We start from the raw sequence: 20,285 nt of genomic DNA, 5'->3' as shown, positions 1-20,285 counted from the left end.
CAAGGAGCGAGAGGAAAGGAATCAGAGAGACAGTGGGGGACCATGAGCAGATCCTGGAGGACTGCAGAGCCACTTTAAGAGGTTTAACTTTAAGAAAAATAAGAAGCTATAAAAGATTTGGAAGAGAGCAATGGCAGTCTTGCCTAAGCATCACTCTTGGCTGCTACCTGGAAAACAGACTATAGGCGGGGCAGGGCAACCAGTACTAAGGTGTGTTAAAGAAGAGGTCTGGCAGTTTGGACGAGATGCCAGCCAAAGGGTTGGAGAGAAGCAAAAACACAGGGGAGGGCTTCTCTAAGGACCCCCATCTGCCTGGTTCTTACCTGACTTTCCTTCTCTTTGGGTTGCTGTCTTCACCACCCAAAGCCTTTTTTCCTTTTCTAAGTGAAATATATCATGTCTGAAGGGGTGACACCCTGTGAACATGCAGAGTAACATATTTAAAATGAACACACTGTGGCTGATTCATGTTGACGTTTGGTAGAAACCAACACAATACTGTAAAGCAATTATCCTTCAATTAAAAATAAATAAATTTAAAGTCAGAAAAAAAAGAAAATGAATACACTAACAGTACAATTTACTGGAAATTAAGATTCCTGTATTTAATGTTGATCAATGAGTCAAAACGAGTGTAATTAAAATATTTTTAAGAAAACATGACCTATTTGAAAAAATATTGGAACTTCTCTGATGGTCTAGCAGTTAAGACTCTGGGTTTCTATGCAGGAGGCACGGGTTTGATCTCTGATCAGGGAACTAAGATCCCTCATGGCCCAAGGTGCAGTCAAAAAGTTAAAAGGAAAACACACAAAAAACACACACAAAAAAACCCCAAGATACCAATATTTCAAGACCTGGACACATAAATACAGTAAGTATTACAGAAACCAATTTCTCACCAGTGTCTATTTTCATTAAATCTCCCCTTACTGGTTTTTATATGATTCACACAATTGGCCAGAGTTTTTCCTGCAATGTATTCCATTCTTCCTGACAAATTCTGATATTTTTCTCCCTTATTTTATTTTGATAAAAAGCTTTGGTATGAAAGTCAGGTCCCCAAATGCCATTTTAATACCCCAAAAGCCTTCCACATCTGAGGACACAAAGCCAAACCAAGGCGATGACCTTGTTAGAAAAGGTGCCTGGGACCTCTCTGGGGGTCCAGTGACTAAGACTCTGCACTCCCAATGCAGGGGGCCCGGGTTTGATCCATGGTCAGGGAACTAGATTCCACATACTGCAACTAAGACTCGAAACAGCCAAGTACACATTTTTTTAAAAAGAAAGGGTGCCTGTCCTCACCCACTGAGACCAGATTCCGGAAGTTCTCCAGCATCACATCCTGGTACAGCTTCTTCTGGGCCGAGTCCAGCAGCCCGAACTCCTCCTCCGTGAAGGTCACAGCCACATCCGTGAAGGTCACTGCCTCCTACAACAAATAATCTCAGCTCAATCTTACAACCAGTGTCCAGTGGAAGAGGGACAAAGCCAAGAAGCAGAGATGGATGATGGGAAGATATTCCGGCTCCTGTGGAAATGTGTAGACTTCCCAGTCTCCCTCCTTCTGTCCTGCCAACACCATACACTGACTTTCCTCAGCCTCCCCAGAAGTGCAGCTATGGAAAAGAAAGGATGGGTGAGATGTAAGTTCAGATTCTGAAGGACTTCAGTCAATTTGTAGACTTCCCAGCCCTTCTTCTATCATGCCAGTGCCACACACTGATTTTCCTCAGCCTCAGTGGCTTCCTCAGTGATTCTCCTTCCTCAGTGGCAACAGACTGACTGAAGTCCCTCAGAATCTGGACTCACTTCCTACTCATCCTCTCCACCTTCCTGGCACTTTCGCTTTTCAAGTAGCCACTGATTGTAAGATGGACATTACATGTGTCTGGTGTTATACCAACATTTTTAAAAAATAAGTTTATTTATTTATTTGGCTGAACCAAGTTTCAGTTGCGGCATGCAAATTTTTAGTTGGGGTATGTGGGACCTAGTTCCCTGACCAGGGATTGAACTCAGGCCCCCTGCATTGGGAATATGGAATCTTAGCCACTAGACCACCAGGAAGTCTCCCCAAATCTTTTTAACAAACTAAAATCCCACAAGCTGTGTGGTGCATCAAAAAAAAGAGAGAGAGAAAGAAAGAAAGAAGAGCTGTGCCATGCCGTTATTTGGATATTCTACCTAAGAAACAGCCAACACAACACAGATCAAATGTACTCTTTCTATATTGAATGCATAGTACATCAAGGACAAAACTGACATTGTTTTCAGAACTGATTTGAGGGGAAAAGGTATCATGGAAGAAAGCTGTCACTGAAGTGTTGCTTAGAACAGTCAAATTTGTAAACCACCTAAATGTCTACAGGTGGAAAGTAGTCAAAAATAAAAAGGCAGCCCCCCTCCCCAAAAAAAGGTGTATCAATACAGTGGCAAATGTCAAGTATCCATTTAAAAATATAATATTAAAGGGACAAAGTCACAATTTAAAGTTAGATGTACACCATAAATACAAATACAGTTATAAATGCACATGAGGAAAATACAAAATAAAAAGTTAGTTTGCCAGTAGGGAAGTAATGAAATGGGAGAGTTATTCATTTCTAGTCATTTTTCTACTCCATAAAATATATAATAATCACATAGAATAAAAACAAACACAAAGAAAACTCAAGAAGGACAATGCAATGTCTCCCATGTCTCCTGTTCTGCTTGAGTCATCCCAAAACAAACATGTAACAATCTGAGCAATGAGATGGAACTTTAAAGTGAGAAAGGCAGGTACTACTCACCTTAAATGTGGTCATGTTTCTTCCTATGCCTGGGGATGGGCACAGTCCTGAATTATACAGGTTCTAGGAGGTCAGAACTGTCTTGAGAGAGTTCTGAGAGTCTGAGAAGGCAGAAAAAAACATGAAAGAGTAGCTTGGGTCACTGCTCATCCACACAGATGCTTCTTGTGAATGAGTGTATGAACATTCATAGCAGCATTACTCAGAATAATCTACAACTGGAAACAACTGGAATGTTGGCCTATGTGTGAATGAACAAACTGTGGTATATTCATACAATGGAATACTATGCACCAATGAAAATGAATCCAGTACTGACTATGCTACAACATGGGTAAACCCTGCAAATGCTATGGCAAGCAAAAGAAGACAGACACAAAAGACTGCATACTGTATGACTCTATTTACATGGAATGTCTAGAATAGGCAAATCTATGGAGACGGAAAGTATGTTAGTGGTACCCGGGGTTTCTGGGGAGAGAATGGGGGTTAACTAAGGAATCCAACTGCAGAAATGAAAATGTTCCAGATTATTATGGTGATAGTTGTACTGCTGAGCAAAGTTACTAAAAATCTTTAATCTGTATACCTGAAATGGGTGAATTCTATGATACGCATATTTTGGGCTGGTAAAAGTAAATGTTTATTAATCAACATGTCATTTAGATTTGCAATATGAATTTATGGATTGAGTCCATCTAATATTTATATATGAATAAATAAATACATAAGTAGAGAAGGAGAAGCTTCTCTTTACAGTAGAATGTAAACTAATAAACATATCTCCCTATTAAAAAAGTTTATTAAAAAAAGAAGATAACTTTACAATGAAGAAATCTGACAGACATTACCTGAGCCTAGTAAATAAAGCTGAGTTTACTAATATAGGGATATACTGATATCCTTTGGCTCCAGCTATGTTGCAGTGACAAGGACACCTCACCACTTCTGTGGAATCCCTGCCAACAATGCATAATCTGAACTTAAAAATGGAAAACATCAGACGAACCTCAAATGAAGAACTTTCTCCAATATAACTTGACTCTATACACCCCCAAAAACCTAGACAGCATATTAAAAAGCAGAGACATTACGTTGCTGACAAAGGTCTGTCTAGTCAAAGCTATGGTTTTTCCAGTAGTCATGTATAGATGTGAGAGTTGGACCATAAAGAAACCTGAGCATCAAAGAATTGATGCTTTTGAACTGTGGTCTTGGAGAAGGCTCTTGAGAGTCCCTTGGACAGCAAGGAGATCAAATCCGTCAATCCTAAAGGAAATCAACCCTGAATATTCATTGGAAGGACTGATTCTGAAGCTGAAGCTCCAATACTTTGGCCACCTGGTGAGAAGAGCCGACTCACTGGAAAAGACCCTGATGCTGGGAAAGATAGAAGGCAGGAGGAGAAGGGGTCGACAGAGGATGAGATGGTTGATGGCATCACTGACTTGATGGCATGAGTTTGAGCAAGCTCCAGGAGTTGGTGATAGACAGGGAAGCCTGGCATGCTGTCCGTGGGGTCATAAAGTCGGACACGACTGAGCGACTGAACTGATACTCCCCCAAAATATCAAGAATAAAAAAGACAAAGGTTGTAGAATCATTCCACATTAAAGAATGTTAAGAAAAGTATGAGAAAAATTCTGTAAAATGTTTATTAACAAAAAGTACGAATTAAGGCATAAAATTGGACTTTGAACTGGGGGGAAAACCAGTTATGAAGACTTTTAGTTAAAAAAAAACATAACAAAAGAAATACAAGACTGTGGATTATTTAATAGTACATTATTTAATATGCTATCTGGCAATACTTACTTATGATTAACTTAATAGATACCTACTAGATAAAACACTATTCTTTAGTATAATATATAACATTACCAAGTATGTGATGCTAAAATTCTACAATCAGTCTTTCTGAAATCCCTCTTATCAAGACACCTCCTGATTTCATGTTATGTGGGCTTCCTTCACGCAGAAAGTTAAGATAAGCTGTCATTGAATACAAGTAACTTCCTGGTGTTATTTGGATGATGGAGGTACAGAGCAGATAGGCAAAATGTAAACAATTGGTCAATTTGAGTAACAGGTATATGAGAGCTCCTTATAATATTTTTGCAACTTTTCCATAGGTTTAAAATTATATAAAGATAAAATAGCCTTAAAAATCAGAAAACAGGATAAGAAAGCTATGGTACATATACACAATGGAGTATTACTCAGCTATTAAAAAGAAAACATTTGAATCAGTTCTAATGAGATGGATGAAACTGGAGCCTATTATACAGAGTGAAGTAAGCCAGAAGGAAAAACACCAATACAGTATAATAACGCATATATATGGAATTTAGAAAGATGGTAACAATAACCCTGTGTACGAGACAGCAAAAGAGACACTGATGTATAGAACAGTCTTATGGACTCTATGGGAGAGGGAGAGGGTGGGAAGATTTGGGAGAATGGCATTGAAACATGTAAAATATCATGTATGAAACGAGATGCCAGTCCAGGTTCGATGCACCATACTGGATGCTTGGGGCTAGTGCACTGGGATGACCCAGAGGGATGGTATGGGGAGGGAGGAGGGAGGAGGGTTCAGGATGGGGAACACATGTATACCTGTGGTGGATTCATTTTGATATTTGGCAAAACTAATACAATTATGTAAAGTTTAAAAATAAAATAAAATTAAAAAAAATCAGAAAACAGTCATAGGAATAACAATAATGAAAATACTAAAAAAAAGAAAATACTAAGACTAATTATGAAATTATATGGAAGTTCATTAGTTTATTCTATCTTATCAGGGCTTGGAAATTCCCATAGTTAAAACACATAAGGGGAAAACCATTGAGAAAGGCGTGATTAAAAAAAAAAAAAATCTGTAAAATGTTTATAGAGAAATATACAAAAAGACCCACTAAGCAAAAACATATTAGAAGCTTAACAGTTGCTATCATTACACCCTGGATTAATGAGTAATTAAGAAATTTTTTCTCTCAAATTTTTAATTCCTGAATGCTCCACAATAAGAGTCTGTAAGAATAAGAAATATTATTCACAACAAGGGAAACAAAATAGTTGACAATGACTTTAAAAACTCACAGGAAAGTCCAAACCCATCTTACTTGATTTAAGGTCCTTCATGACCAATTCCTAACTATGATGCCTGATTCCACCTGGTTCCTAAGCCTTAAGGACTAAAAGACTATGAACTCAAGCTCTGGACTGACTGCCTGAATTTCAACCTCAGTTGAGCCCCCTGACTTGGTGGGTGACTATGGGCACATAATTTACAGCACTCTGAGTATCAATCTCATTTTACAGAAGGGGAAAAAAGCAACATTTCTTTTCAGAGTCATGGTGTGGCACAATGTATTTATTTGTGTAAAGCCCTCATCATTGGCGGAGAAGGCGATGGCACCCCACTCCAGTACTCTTGCCTGGAAAATCCTATGGACGGAGGAGCCTGGTGGGCTGCAGTCCATGGGGTCGCAAAGAGTCAGACACGACTGAGCGACTTCACTTTCACTTTTCACTTTCATGCACTGGAGAAGGAAATGGCAACCCACTCCAGTGTTCTTGCCTGGAGATTGCCAGGGACGGGGGAGCCTAGTGAGCTGCCATCTATGGGGTTGCACAGAGTCGGAAACAACTGACACGACTTAGCAACAGCTCATCACTGGGGCTTCCCTGGTGTCTCAGAGGGTAAACAATCTGCCTGTAATGCAGAAGATCAGGATCGGATCCCTGGGTCAGGAAGATCCCCTGGAGAGAAGAGAAAGGCTACCCATTCCAGTATTCTTGCCTGGAGAATTTCATGGACGGGAGGTTGAAGGGCTACAGTCCATGGGGTCGCAAAGAGTTGGACAGGACTGAGCAACTAACATTTTCACTCACTGAAGTTAACGGTTAAGGGTTAATTATTATCAATGCCCATGTCAAGTTACACATCGGACACATTCTCTGATTGATGTAACCGTCATTGTAAGAGAAAAATATCAAGTCCTACTCACGTGGAGCTTTGCAGTTAGTAGCCCAGGAGTCACTCCTACCTCCTGTAGTTCTTTTTGAGGTCACGTTGGGGAAAGAAAGAATGCTAGGAAATGCCAGGACCGAGCCCTCGGCCTCGTTAAAAGTTAAAGCCTCCCTTCCCTCCGAGCAGTCTGGAATCTTCTCTTCCAAGTCATAAGGGGTACAGGATGACCCAGTGTAGCACAGAGATAGAAAGAAGGGTAAGGGTCACTGAAAATGGATCTCTGATGCTAACCCGGTACCTGACCACTCCTTGAGATATTAACAGCACGGAGAAATCACCATTCACTATTTGCCAGAAACCGGCTAAGACTTTTATCCTATCACCTCTTCCCAAAACAAAAAGTAATGGGTAGGCTCAGGCGATAAAGACTCCTCCTGCAAAGCGGGAGATCTGGGTCCGATCCCTGGGTTGGGAAGATCCTCTGGAGGAGGGCATGGTAACAGTATTCTTGCCTGGAGAATCCCATGGACAGAGGAGCCTGGAGGCCTACAGTTCATGGGATGGCAGAGTCGGACACAACTGAGCGACTAAGCGAGCGGCGCGCACACACACACACACACACACACACACACACACAACGGGAGGCACAGGGAGATTCACACACACACACACACACACAACGGGAGGCACAGGGAGATTAACTCCCCATGTGAGGAAGTAGAAGCGCGCGTGGACAGCTGAGAGGCGGAACGGGTTATCCCAAAGCCACGGAAACTCCTAATCTAGGAGATATGCGAGGGGAGCCGGTCCTCTCAGTCTCCAGAATACCCCAACCGCTCCGCCTAGGAGAACGCACACTGCCGCCTTTGCTCCTCCGCACCTGCACTCTGCGCCGAGGATTCGTTTCCCCTAAGTCGATTGCCAGGTAATTGCGCATCCCAGGCATGGATCCACGAAATTTGGAAGGACCAGCAAGACGCGGAACTGACAAGCCCTCCCCACCGAAGAGACACCCCAACCTCACTCTCCCTGAACGGAAGTCCTAGGAGTTCGCAGGGCGTCTGGACTACATTTCCCAGAAATCATCAGATTTCCTCTTCCTGAGCGGAAGTGCAAGTAACTAAGTGTCAGAACTACACTTCCCCGAATGCCAAGGGACACTAACCAGAGTCTCGCTTTCCAGGAAGTGTTGAAACTACGGGGAGCTCCTTAACTACACTTCCCTAAATACCACAGCGGAAAGAACCCCACAGTCCCGACTCACGGGGTGGTAATGAGGTTTCCTGTACGGAATCTGTTACTTTTCCTTGAGTTCCCCAGTGAAAATATTCCATAGACATGACTTTCTGAAATCAAAATGTCTCCCAATTTTGGCAGGAGTGTTGTTGGACAGGAACAAGATACAATCTTCAAGATATTAACTGCTTAGGGGACACAAGGTGATTGAATGTAGGCTCATTTTAGTGTAATCTGATGTTATGAGGCTAAAGCTGTGAGATAAAAGAATACGCAAAGAGGAATGACTTGGGAGGGGCAATGAGGAAGGAAGGAGGTAACAATGCCAACTCCAGACCCTTGGTACCACTGCTTTGGCAGGAAAAACAAACTTGAGAGGGCCAAAATGGAAGCTTGCCCTCATGGAAAAGTGCTCTTCCCTCACCTGAACTTTTCATTGAAGTTGATACAATCCCGACTTTGGATGTGAAAACACCCAAATTTCAGAAAGTTAAGAAATTGTCTGCTATTTCAATGCAAGCATCATTGCTGAAGAGCTTGTCACTGGAGTCACTGTGATTCCCAAAGCCTATGATTTAATGCCTGAGCACTGAGGAGGATTCTATTGGTGAGGGAGGATGTTTATATTAATATGAAATGTTGTATTTATTGTATTAAATATTAATATTTTCTGGTTAAAATCCTTATTATAGGTAGTAATTTTTAAACATATGTTCAGTTCAGTTCAGTCCCTCAGTCGTGTCCAACTCTTTGCGACCCCATGAATCACAGCACGCCAGGCCTCCTTGTCCATCATCAACTCCCAGAGTTCACCCAAACTCATGTCCATTGAGTGGGTGATGCCATCCAGCCATCTCATTTTCTGTCGTCCCCTTCTCCTCCTGCCCTCAATCCCTCCCAGCATCAGAGTCTTTTCCAATGAGTCAACTCTTCGCATGAGGTGGCCAAAGTATTGAGGTTTCAGCTTCAGCATCAGTCCCTCCAATGAACACCCAGGACTGATCTCCTTTAGGATGGACCAGTTGGATCTCCCTGCAGTCCAAGGGACTCTCAAGAGTCTTCTCCAACACCACAGTTCAGAAGCATGAAATCTTCAGCGCTAGCTTTCTTCAAAGTCCAACTCTCGCATCCATACATGACCACAGGAAAAACCATAGCCTTGACTAGATGGACCTTTGTTGGCAAAGTAATGTCTCTGCTTTTCAATATGCTATCTAGGTTGGTCATAACTTTCCTTCCAAGGAGTAAGCGTCTTTTAATTTCATGGCTGCAATCACCATCTGCAGTGATTTTGGAGCCCAGAAAAATAAAGTCTGACACTGTTTCCACTGTTTCCCCATCTATTTCCCATGAAGTGATAGGACCGGATGCCATGATCTTCATTTTCTGAATGTGGAGCTTTAATCCACTTTTTCACTCTCCACTTTCACTTTCATCAAGAGGCTTTTTAGTTCCTCTTCACTTTCTGCCATAAGGGTGGTGTCACCTGCATATCTGATGTTATTGATATTTCTCCCAGCAATCTTGATTCCAGCTTATGCTTCTTCCAGCCCAGCATTTCTCATGATGTACTCAGCATATAAGTTAAATAAGCAGGGTGACAATATACAACCTTGACGTACTCCTTTTCCTATTTGGAACTAGTCTGTTGTTCCATGTCCAGTTCTAACTGTTGCTTCCTGACCTGCATATAGGTTTCTCAAGAGGCAGGTCAGGTGGTCTGGTATTCCCATCTCTTTCAGAATTTTCCACAGTTTATTGTGATCCACAGTCAAAGGCTTTGACATAGTCAATAAAACAGAAATAGATGTTTTCCTGGAACTCTCTTGCTTTTTCGATGATCCAGTGGATGTTGGCAATTTGATCTCTGGTTCCTCTGCCTTTTCTAAAACCAGCTTGAACATCTGGAAGTTCACGGTTCACATATTGCTGAAGCCTGGCTTGGAGAATTTTGAGCATTACTTCACTAGCATGTGAGATGAGTGCAACTGTGCAGTAGTTCGAGCATTCTTTGGCACTGCCTTTCTTTGGGATTGGAATGAAAACTGACCTTTTCCAGTCCTGTGGCCACTGCTGAGTTTTCCAAATTTGCTGGGATATTGAGTGTAGCACTTTCACAGCATCATCTTCCAGAATTCGAAATAGCTCCACTGGAATTCCATCACCTCCATTAGCTTTGTTCATAGTGATGCTTTCTAAGGCCCACTTGAGTTCACATTCCAGGATGTTTGGCTCTAGGTGAGTGATCACACCATTGTGATTATCTTGGTCATGAAGCTCTTTTTTGTACAGTTCTTCTGTGTATTCTTGCCACCTCTTCTTAATATCTTCTGCTTCTGTTAGGTCCATACCATTGCTAATTAAAACAGTATAAAGCCAAATGCGGGGGGGGGGGGGGTCGTGGTGGTGGTGGTGGTGGAATGATACTTAGATTCTGTCCCCTTGAAGATAACCAGATTTTTTTTCTCCCTATAAACATACTTAACATGTATCAACACACAGACTTGGTTTTTTTTTGTTTTGCCCACACTCTATGGCATGCAAGATCTTATATAGTTCCTTGCCCAGGGTTTAAACCCACACCCCCTGCAATGGAAACACAGAGTCTTAATCACTGGGCCACCAGACAAGTCCCCACATGTACTTGTTTTTTCAAGTCTCGTATTTTGCCTCTATTTTTCTAAACTCAATATAAGCTAGATATTTTCTAATAAAAGCCACTGAAAATCTAAAACCTTTCAATGATGATTATATAATGATTCATTGAATGAATCTGAGAAGTGAAAACAAAACAGCCCCTGACATGTGGAAGCTGGCACAGCACTCCAACTAGGCCAATGTTATTCTCCTTTAGGATATAAACCAATCACAGAATACCATCCTCAAATGAGGTGTCTCTGAGACTATGGGTAAAGTAAGACAAAACAAGGCTTCTTCCTAATTTTGTTTAGAAAGACAAAAATAAGGTCACTGTGCCACCCACATAATACCAAACATCACCCTCTTGGCTAAAACAGTGACTGCTACTTCTTTACCACTTTAGACTTTATCTTTGTTCTATTCTGCTCTCCCAAAGCCTTCTGACAGCATCCAACCTAGAGTGAACCCTGCTTCTTTAGGCTCTGTCCCAAAACACCGAACCAAAGCCCAAATCCTGTAAGACTGAGCAGCGACATTTCCACATGGCATGGTGGAAATGCAAGGGCTTGTCAGTCCCATTGTCTCTTGGCAGTACTAGTTCCCTGAGTGAAAAACTGAGCTGCTGGCTACCCTCTGGCCACATGGGGACAAAAAGGATATAGATAAGCTTCCTGTTACCAGGGATAAGCTGGTGCAGTGGGTGAGGACAGAAGTCTGAGAGGTGACTCCTAGAAGAGCAGGAGACTACATCCTACCCAGGCTTTTGGCCAAGCTCAAACTGCCTTGTGTGCTACTCGCCAACTCCCATGATGTCCCAGGGGTTGCAGTGTCTGGGAATATTAGAAGGGTCCTGTGCAGGAAGCTCTGTCCAGTCCAGGTCATGCACAACTCTCATTTTTGTGCAGTACCAAACAACTGATGGCTTTACTGAAACTTTTGAGATAATCTCCTCCTTGAAGGATAAATTTAAAAATTGAAGTACAGATAAGGACAGAAGCTAGGAAAATCCCATGCTAACTGGATGCTGCATCTTATTTAAGGGGACATTGCAGATTCAAATGTCTCCAGCCAAATACCATACTTAGGGATGGGACCAAGTTCTCCGTGTCTTCACCAGAGACAGTGGCCCTATTCTCTAAGATAAAAGGGGGAAACAGAGGAATTAAGACTTTTCTGGGAATCATGGACACTGCATCCCATATGGTAGTTTTTCTAGGCCTCTGTAGGTCTAAAGATTAAACTGATGACACTGGGCTTTGGGGATGAACCTGATACCCATAGTGCTTATGTGCTTGTGTGGCCTACGTGCCTGATGTGGTTGTGGGTGCGGTGCTTTGGGAGATTTTAGGTGCCAGTCATTGTGGTTTCCATCAGTTCAGTTCAGTCGCTCAGTCGTGTCCGACTTCTTCACGACCCCATGAATCGCCATGAATCGCCATGAGCGGCTTGTGGGATCTTACTCCGCTGACCAGGAATCCTACCCAGGTCCTTGGCAGTGAAAGTGCGGAGTCCTAACCACTGGACAAACAGGGAATTTCTTGAACCTTGTTTTTTAAGAGAAGTAACCTCATCCCAAACTTACGGAAAACCGTCAGAGGAGGAGGAGAAATTTAATTCATCCAATGTTCTACTGCGTTAAATGACAGAGTAAGATGGCGTGCAGCTTGAGAGGACGGTCCTTACGGGGAGAGATCTGGAGACCCTTCAACTAGGCCAGAACTGATCCCATCCACCTCCGGAAACGGAAAGGCCTCAGCCCAAAGGAACCACCTTCCACGCCCCATCCTTCAAACCACTGCTCTCTGAAGCAGCTCTTTCCCCCAAATTGATGACTGGGTTAGGCAGGATCCCAAAGACGTTCCCATGGGTCGCATAATGCGGAAACCACTCACCGTTGCCAGGTAGGAGAGGGGGATAACAGGCAGCTCAAAGCAGAAGTTCCGCCCAGAGAGGAAGTTCCGCCCAGAGCGGAAGTTCCACCCACAGGCTGCTCTGGAGACACATTTCCCACAATTCCCGTGCCAGGGTTGCGCCTGCGCGGAAGTGACCGCGAGCCTACCGAACTTGTTGACTACACTTCCCAGAAAGCCAAGTGGGCATACCGCTCACTTTCTCAAAAGGTCTGCAATCTGAGGCCTGCAGTGCAGGAGACCCAGGGTCTATCCTTGGGTCGGGAAGATTGGAGTAGGAAATGACAACCCACTCCAGTATCACTGTCTGGAGAATTCTATACACACAGGAATCTGGCGGGCTGCAGTCCTTGGGGTCTCGAAGAATCGGAAACGACTGAGCGACTAACACTTCATTCTTTGCACTGGAAGTATTTAAGCCCCCTCACAGATGTTGGACTATAGTTTCCACAATGCCCTTGCAGGCAAAGTTTATGCAGTCGACTTCCTGGGCAGTAAGGTGGATTCCTACTAGGGGCCAGTGTTACCCTCTCCTGAATCCGAGAGCAAAACTACGTATCATTTGAAAGTTTAGTTCAAACTCCAGTGATGAACTTCAGATTCTCTGAAAGAACATCGCACAAAGTGAAGGCTCCAGAAGCTGCACGTTTGGAAATCTACATAGAGCTGTTGATAAAAACAATTTCAGTTCAGTTCAGTCGCTCAGTTGTGTCCAACTCTTTGTGACCCCATGAACTGCAGCACGCCAGGCCTCCCTGTACATCACCAACTCCCGGAGTTCACCCAAACTTATGTCCATCAAGTCGGTGATGTCATCCAGCCATCTCATCCTCTGTTGTCTCCTTCTCCTCCTGCCCACAATCTCTCCCAGCATCAGTGTCTTATCCAATTAGTCAGCTCTTCGCATGAGGTGGCCAAAGTACTGGAGTTTCAGCTTCAGCATCAGTCCTTCCAAAGAACACCAGGACTGATCTCCTTTAAAATGGACTGGTTGGATCTCCTTGCCGACAAGGGAATCTCAAGTCTTCTCCAACACCACAGTTCAAAAGCATAAATTCTTTGGCGCTCAGCTTTCTTAAAAGTCTAACTCTCACACCTATACACGACCACTGGAAAAACCATAGCCTTGACTAGATGGACCTTTGTTGGCAAAGTGATGTCTCTGCTTTTCAATATGCTATCTAGGTTGGTCATAACTTTCCTACAAAGGAGTAAGCGTCTTTTAATTTCATGGCTGCAATCACTATCTGCAGTGATTTGGGAGCCCAAAAAAATAAAGTCTGATACTGTTTCCCCATCTCTTTCCCATGAAGTGATGGGACCAGATGCCATGATCTTCGTTTTCTGAATGTGGAGCTTTAAGCCAACTTTTTCACTCTCCTATTTCACTTACATCAAGAGGCTTTTTAGTTCCTCTTCACTTTCTGCCATAAGGGTGGTGTCATCTGCATATCTGAGGTTAGTGATATTTCTCCCAGCAATCTTGATTCCAGCTTGTGCTTTTTCCAGCCCAGCGTTTCTCATGATGTACCCTGCATAGAAGTTAAATAAGCAGGGTGACAATATACTGCCTTGACGTACTCCTTTTCCTTTTTGGAACCAGTCTGTTGGTCCATGTCCAGTTCTAACTGTTGCTTCCTGACCTGCATATAGATTTCTCAAGAGGCAGGTCAGGTAGTCCGGTATTCCCATCTCCTTCAGAATTTTCCACAGTTTATTGTGATCCACAGTCAAAGGCTTTGACATAGTCAATAAAGCAGAAGTAGATGTCTTTCTGGAACTCTCTTGCTTTTTCGATGATCCAGCGGATGTTGGCAATTTGATCTCTGGTTCCTCTGCCTTTTCTAAAACCAGCTTGAACATCTGGAAGTTCACGGTTCACATATTGCTGAAGCCTGGCTTGGAGAATATTGAGCACTACTTTACTAGTGTGTGAGATGAGGGGAATTGTGCGGTAGTTTGAGCATTCTTTGGTATTGCCTTTCTTTGGGATTGGAATGAAAACTGACCTTTTCCAGTCCTGTGGCCACTGCTGACTTTTCCAAATATGCTGGTATATTATCTTCCAGGATTTGAAATAGCTCCACTGGAATTCCATCACCTCCACTAGCTTTGTTCATAGTGATGCTTTCTAAGGCCCACTTGACTTCACATTCCAGGATGTCTGGCTCTAGGTGAGTGATCACACCATTGTGATTATCTTGGTCATGAAGCTCTTTTTTGTACAGTTCTTCTGTGTATTCTTGCCACCTCTTCTTAATATCTTCTGCTTCTGTTAGGTCCATACCATTCTGTCCTTTATCGAGCCCATCTTTGCATGAAATGTTCTCTTGGTATCTCTAATTTTCTTGAAGAGATCTCTAGTCTTTCCCATTCTGTTGTTTTCCTCTATTTCTTTGCATTGATCACTGAGGAAGGCTTTCTTATCTCTCCTTGCTATTCTTTGGAACTCTGCATTCAGATGCTTATATCTTTCCTTTTCTCCTTTGCTTTTTGCTTCTCTTCTTTTCAAAGATATTTGTAAGGCCTCCCAAGACAGCCATTTTGCTTTTTTGCATTTCTTTTGCATGGGGATGGTCTTGATCCCTGTCTCCTGTACAATGTCACAAACCTCCGTCCATAGTTCATCAGGCACTCTATCTATCAGATCTAGTCCCTTAAATCTATTTCTCACTTCCACTGTATAATCATAAGGGATTTGATTTAGGTCATAGATGGCAAGAGTACACAGAGGAACTGTACAAAAAAGATCTTCATGACCCAGATAATCACGATGGTGTGATACTGACCTAGAGCAGACATCGTGGAATGTGAAGTCAAGTGGGCCTTAGAAAGCATCACTACGAACAAAGCTAGTGGAGGTGATAGAATTCCAGTTGAGCTATTTCAAATCCTGAAAGATGATGCTGTGAAAGTGCTACACTCAATATCCCAGCAAATTTGGAAAACTCAGCAGTGGCCACAAGACTGGAAAAGGTCAGTTTTCATTCCAATCCCAAAGAAAGGCAATGCCAAACAATGCTCAAACTACCGCACAATTGCCCTCATCTCACACGCTAGTAAAGTAATGCTCAAAATTCTCCAAGCCAGGCTTCAGCAATATGCGAACCGTGAACTTCCTGATGTTCAAACTGGTTTAGAAAAGGCAGAGGAACCAGAGATCAAATTGCCAACACCCGCTAGATCATGGAGAAAGCAAGAGAGTTCCAGAAAAACATCTATTTCTGCTTTATTGAGTATGCCAAAGCCTTTGACTGTGTGGATCACAATAAACTGTGGAAAATTCTGAAAGAGATGGGAATACCAGACCACCTGATCTGCCTCTTGAGAAATTTGTATGCAGGTCAGGAAGCAACAGTTAAAACTGGACATGGAACAACAGACTGGTTCCAAATAGGAAAAGGAGTACGTCAAGGCTGTATATTGTCACCCTGTTTATTTAACTTATACACAGAGTACATCATGAGAAACGCTGGACTGAAAGAAACACAAGCTGGAATCAGGATTGCGGGGAGAAATATCACTAACCTCAGATATGCAGATGACACCACCCTTATGGCAGAAAGTGAAGAGGAACTAAAAAGCCTCTTGATGAAAGTGAAAGTGGAGAGTGAAAAAGTTGGCTTAAAGCTCAACATTCAGAAAACAAAGATCATGGCATCTGGTCCCATCACTTCATGGGAAATAGATGGGGAAACAGTGGAAACAGTGTCAGACTTTATTTTTCTGGGCTCCAAAATCACTGCAGATGGTGACTGCAGCCATGAAATTAAAAGATGCTTACTCCTTGGAAGGAAAGTTATGACCAACCTAGACAGCATATTGAAAAGCAGAGACATTACTTTGCCAACAAAGGTTCGTCTAGTCAAGGATATGGTTTTTCGTGTGGTCATGTATGGATGTGAGAGTTGGACTGTGAAGAAGGCTGAGCGCCAAAGAATTGATGCTTTTGAACTGTGGTGTTAGAGAAGACTCTTGAGAGTCCCTTGGACTGCAAGGAGATCCAGCCAGTCCATTCTGAAGGAGATCAGCCCTGGGATTTCTTTGGAAGGACTGATGCTGAAGCTGAAACTCCAGTACTTTGGCCACCTCATGCGAAGGGTTGACTCATTGGAAAAGACTTTGATGCTGGGAGGGATTGGGGGCAGGAGGAGAAGTGGACGACAGAGGATGAGATGGCTGGATGGCATCACTGACTCGATGGATGTGAGTCTCAGTGAACTCCGGCAGTTGGTGATGGACAGGGAGGCCTGGCGTGCTGCGGTTCATGGGGTCGCAAAGAGTCGGACACGACTGAGCGACTGATCTGATCTGAATGGTCTAGTGGTTTTCTCCACTTTATTCAATTTAAGTCTGAATTTGGCAATAAGGAGTTCATGGTCTGAGCCACAGTCAGCTCCTGGTCTTGTTTTTGCTGACTGTATAGAGCTTCTCCATCTTTGGCTGCTAAGAATATAATCAATCTGATTTCAGTGTTGACAATCTGGTGATGTCCATGTGTAGAGTTTTCTCTTGTGTTCCTGGAAGAGGGTGTTTGCTATGACCAGTGCATTCTCTTGGCAAAAGTCTATTAGCCTTTGCCCTGCTTCATTCCGTATTCCAAGGCCAAATTTGCCTGTTTCCCCAGGTGTTTCTTGACTTCCTACTTTTTGCATTCCAGTCCCCTATAATGAAAAGGACATCTTTTTTGGGTGTTAGTTCTAAAAGGCCTTGTAGGTCTTCATAGAACCTTTCAACTTCAGCTTCAGCGTTAGTGGTTGGGGCATAGACTTGGATTACCACGATATTGAATGATTTGCCTTGGAAATGAAGAGATCATTCTGTCTTTTTTGAGATTGCATCCAAGTACTGCATTTTGGACTCTTGTTGACCATGATGACTACTCCATTTCCTCTAAGGGATTCCTGCCCAGTAGTAGATGTAATGGTCATCTGAGTTAAATTCACCCATCCCAGTCCATTTTAGTTTGCTGATTCCTAGAATGTCGACGTTCACTCTTGCCATCTCCTGTTTGACCACTTCCAATTTGCCTTGATTCATAGACCTAACATTCCAGGTTCCTATGCAATATTGCTCTTTACAGCATCGGACCTTGCTTCTATCACCAGTCACATCCACAGGTGAGTATTGTTTTTGCTTTGGCTCCATCCCTTCATTCTTTCTGGAGTTATTTCTCCATTGATCTCCAGTAGCATATTGGGCACCTACTGACCTGGGGAGTTCCTCTTTCAGTATCCTATCAATTTGCCTTTTCATACTGTTCATGGGGTTCTCAAGGCAAGAATACTGAAGTGGTTTGCCATTCCCTTCTCCAGTGGACCACATTCTGTCAGATCTCTCCACCATGACTTGCCCATCTTGGGTAGCCCCACATGGCATAGCTTAGTTTCATTGAGTTAGACAAGGCTGTGGTCCGTGTGATTAGATTGACTAGCTATCTGTGTGGAGAAGGTAATGGCATCCCACTCCAGTACTCTTGCCTGGAAAATCCCATGGACAGAGGAGCCCAGTAGGCTGCAGTCCATGGGGATTGCTGAGAGTCGGACACGACTAAGCAACTTCACTTTCACTTTTCACTTTCATGTGTTGGAGAAGGAAATGGCAACTCACTCCAGTGTTCTTGCATGGAGAATCCCAGGGATGGGGGAGCCTGGTGAGATGCAATCTATGGGGTCGCAGAGAGTCGGACATGACCGAAGCGACTTAGCAGCAGCAGCAGCTTTCTGTGATTATGGTTTGTGTGTCTGCCCTCTGATGCCTCTCGCAACACCTACCATCTTACTTGGGTTTCTCTTACCTCGGACATGGGGTATCTCTTCACGGATGCTCCAGCAAAGTGCAGCCGCTGCTCCTTACCTTGGACGAGGGGTATCTCCTCACAGCCACCCCTCCTGACCTTGAATGTGGAGTAGTTCCTCTCGGCCCTCCTGGGCCCGAGAAAAACTTAAAAACATTTTAAGGTTGTATTATAGGGACTTCCCTGCTGAATCACGGGTTAGAATTCCAGGCTTTCACTGCAGTGGCTTGGGGTCAATCCCTGGCTGAGATTAGAGATCCTACAAGTGTGGCGAAGCAAAAAACATACAAGCTCAAAAGTGTATTATAGCCTTCATGGGCCCAAGAGAATACAGTAACTTGGTTGATTCTTTATTGTGTCTCTCATATGAGTCTGAGTCACCAAAGTCAATGAGTCAGAGACTTTTGTGGTAGTTCAGTGGCTAAGATTCTGGCTTCCACTGCAGGGGGGCCTGGGTTTGATCTGTGGTCAGGGAATTTGATCCCAGAACCCCATAACTAAAGATTCTGCATGCCGCAAGAGCATAGATCCTACGTGCCACCAATAAGACTTGGCATGGCCAAATAAATAAATATTAATTCAAATGGATCATAGACCTAAATGTAAAACCTGAAACTGTGCAGCTTTTAGAGTAGGAAAAAAAAGTGGGGGCAGAAAAACCTTTGTGACATTAAATTAGGCAGAGTTATTATATCTGAAACCCAAAGCACAATCACAGAAGACAAAAACTGAACTTAATCAAAAATTTAAAAAACTTAAATGCTCTGTGAAAAATACTATGTGGCAAAAACAAAAACCACACGCTGTGACAAAATATCTGCAAAACACATAACTGACAAAGGACAAGTGTCCAGAACATATAACTAACTCAAAAATCTAGAACAAGAAAACAGTTCACCAAAGAAAATAGGTCTATGGTTATCAAACATTCATGTATAAAGATGCTCAACTTAGTCATTGCTGCTGCTGCTGCTAAGTCGCTTCAGTCGTGTCCAGCTCTGTGCGACCCCATAGACGGCAGCCCACCAGGCTCCGCCGTCCCTGGGATTCTCCAGGCAAGAACACCGGAGTGGGTTGCCATTTCCTTCTCCAATGCATGAAAGTGAAAAGTGAAAGTGAAGTCGCTCAGTCGTGTCCGACTCTTTGCGACCCCATGGACTGCAGCCAACCAGGCCCCTCCGTCCATGGGGTTTTCCAGGCAAGAGTACTGGAGTGGGGTGCCATTGCCTTCTCCAAACTTAGTCATTAGGGAAATATAAATTAAGACCAACATGAGAAACCACTATAAAACTACTGAAATGTTATAAAATAAAACCCTGATATGCACTGGTGGTGGGAGTGCAAAATGGTATATCCACTTTAGAAACACCTGTTTTTCACAAAGTTAGACATACTCTTACAACCCAACAATCCCACTCCTAAGTATTTACCAAAATAAAGAAACCTGTGTTGATACACAAATATTGTCAGACAGATCTAGTTAATACACCATATAGAAATCATCATACTTGCTGCCACTGGAGGTAGAACTGACAAGAATGGTACACAAGGAAACATTCAGGTTTAATAGAAATGTGGTATATATTGATTTTGGTGATGATTACACAAGTAGATACATTTATCAAAATTCACGAAGCTGTAAACTTGAGATTTATGCATGTGCTTGCATGCAAATTACATCTCAATAAGGAACTGTTAGCATACAAAATTGCTGGTCACACACAACCTGGTGATTCTGGACCCACTAATGGGTTATGACCTTCAGTTTGATAAGCACTAGTTCACAAGACCTGCAGGGCTGGGAAGATGACCCCAAGTGTCTAGTCCAATCCTCCAAGCCTTGGAGAATTCCTCTGTTTACAAGTTTACAGAAAACTTTAAAGAGGAACTGAATAAAAATTTCAAAAGTGACTTCTCCCTTTAAC

The 20,285-nt window shown here is 43.0% G+C and overlaps 1 protein-coding gene across 1 annotated transcript in view; it reads right to left on the bottom strand.

Moving 5' to 3' along the window:
- LOC109571749 (zinc finger protein 721-like) overlaps nt 1-20,285 on the bottom strand; it is a 51,969-nt gene that overhangs the window by 15,451 nt on the left and 16,233 nt on the right. Inside the window, exons 8-11 of the mRNA XM_019978271.2 lie at nt 12,546-12,729; nt 2,799-2,861; nt 1,309-1,435; nt 324-416 (exon numbers count right to left, since the gene is read on the bottom strand). Of these exons, the coding sequence (XP_019833830.2) occupies nt 324-416; nt 1,309-1,435; nt 2,799-2,861; nt 12,546-12,729 (467 nt within the window). The remainder of the gene's footprint in view (nt 1-323; nt 417-1,308; nt 1,436-2,798; nt 2,862-12,545; nt 12,730-20,285) is intronic.

This window comes from Bos indicus, chromosome 18, assembly GCF_029378745.1.
Source record: "Bos indicus isolate NIAB-ARS_2022 breed Sahiwal x Tharparkar chromosome 18, NIAB-ARS_B.indTharparkar_mat_pri_1.0, whole genome shotgun sequence".
NCBI lineage: Eukaryota > Metazoa > Chordata > Mammalia > Artiodactyla > Bovidae > Bos > Bos indicus.
The sequence above is the reverse complement of the archived record's forward strand: the minus strand, read 5'-3'. Positions and strand labels throughout refer to the sequence as shown.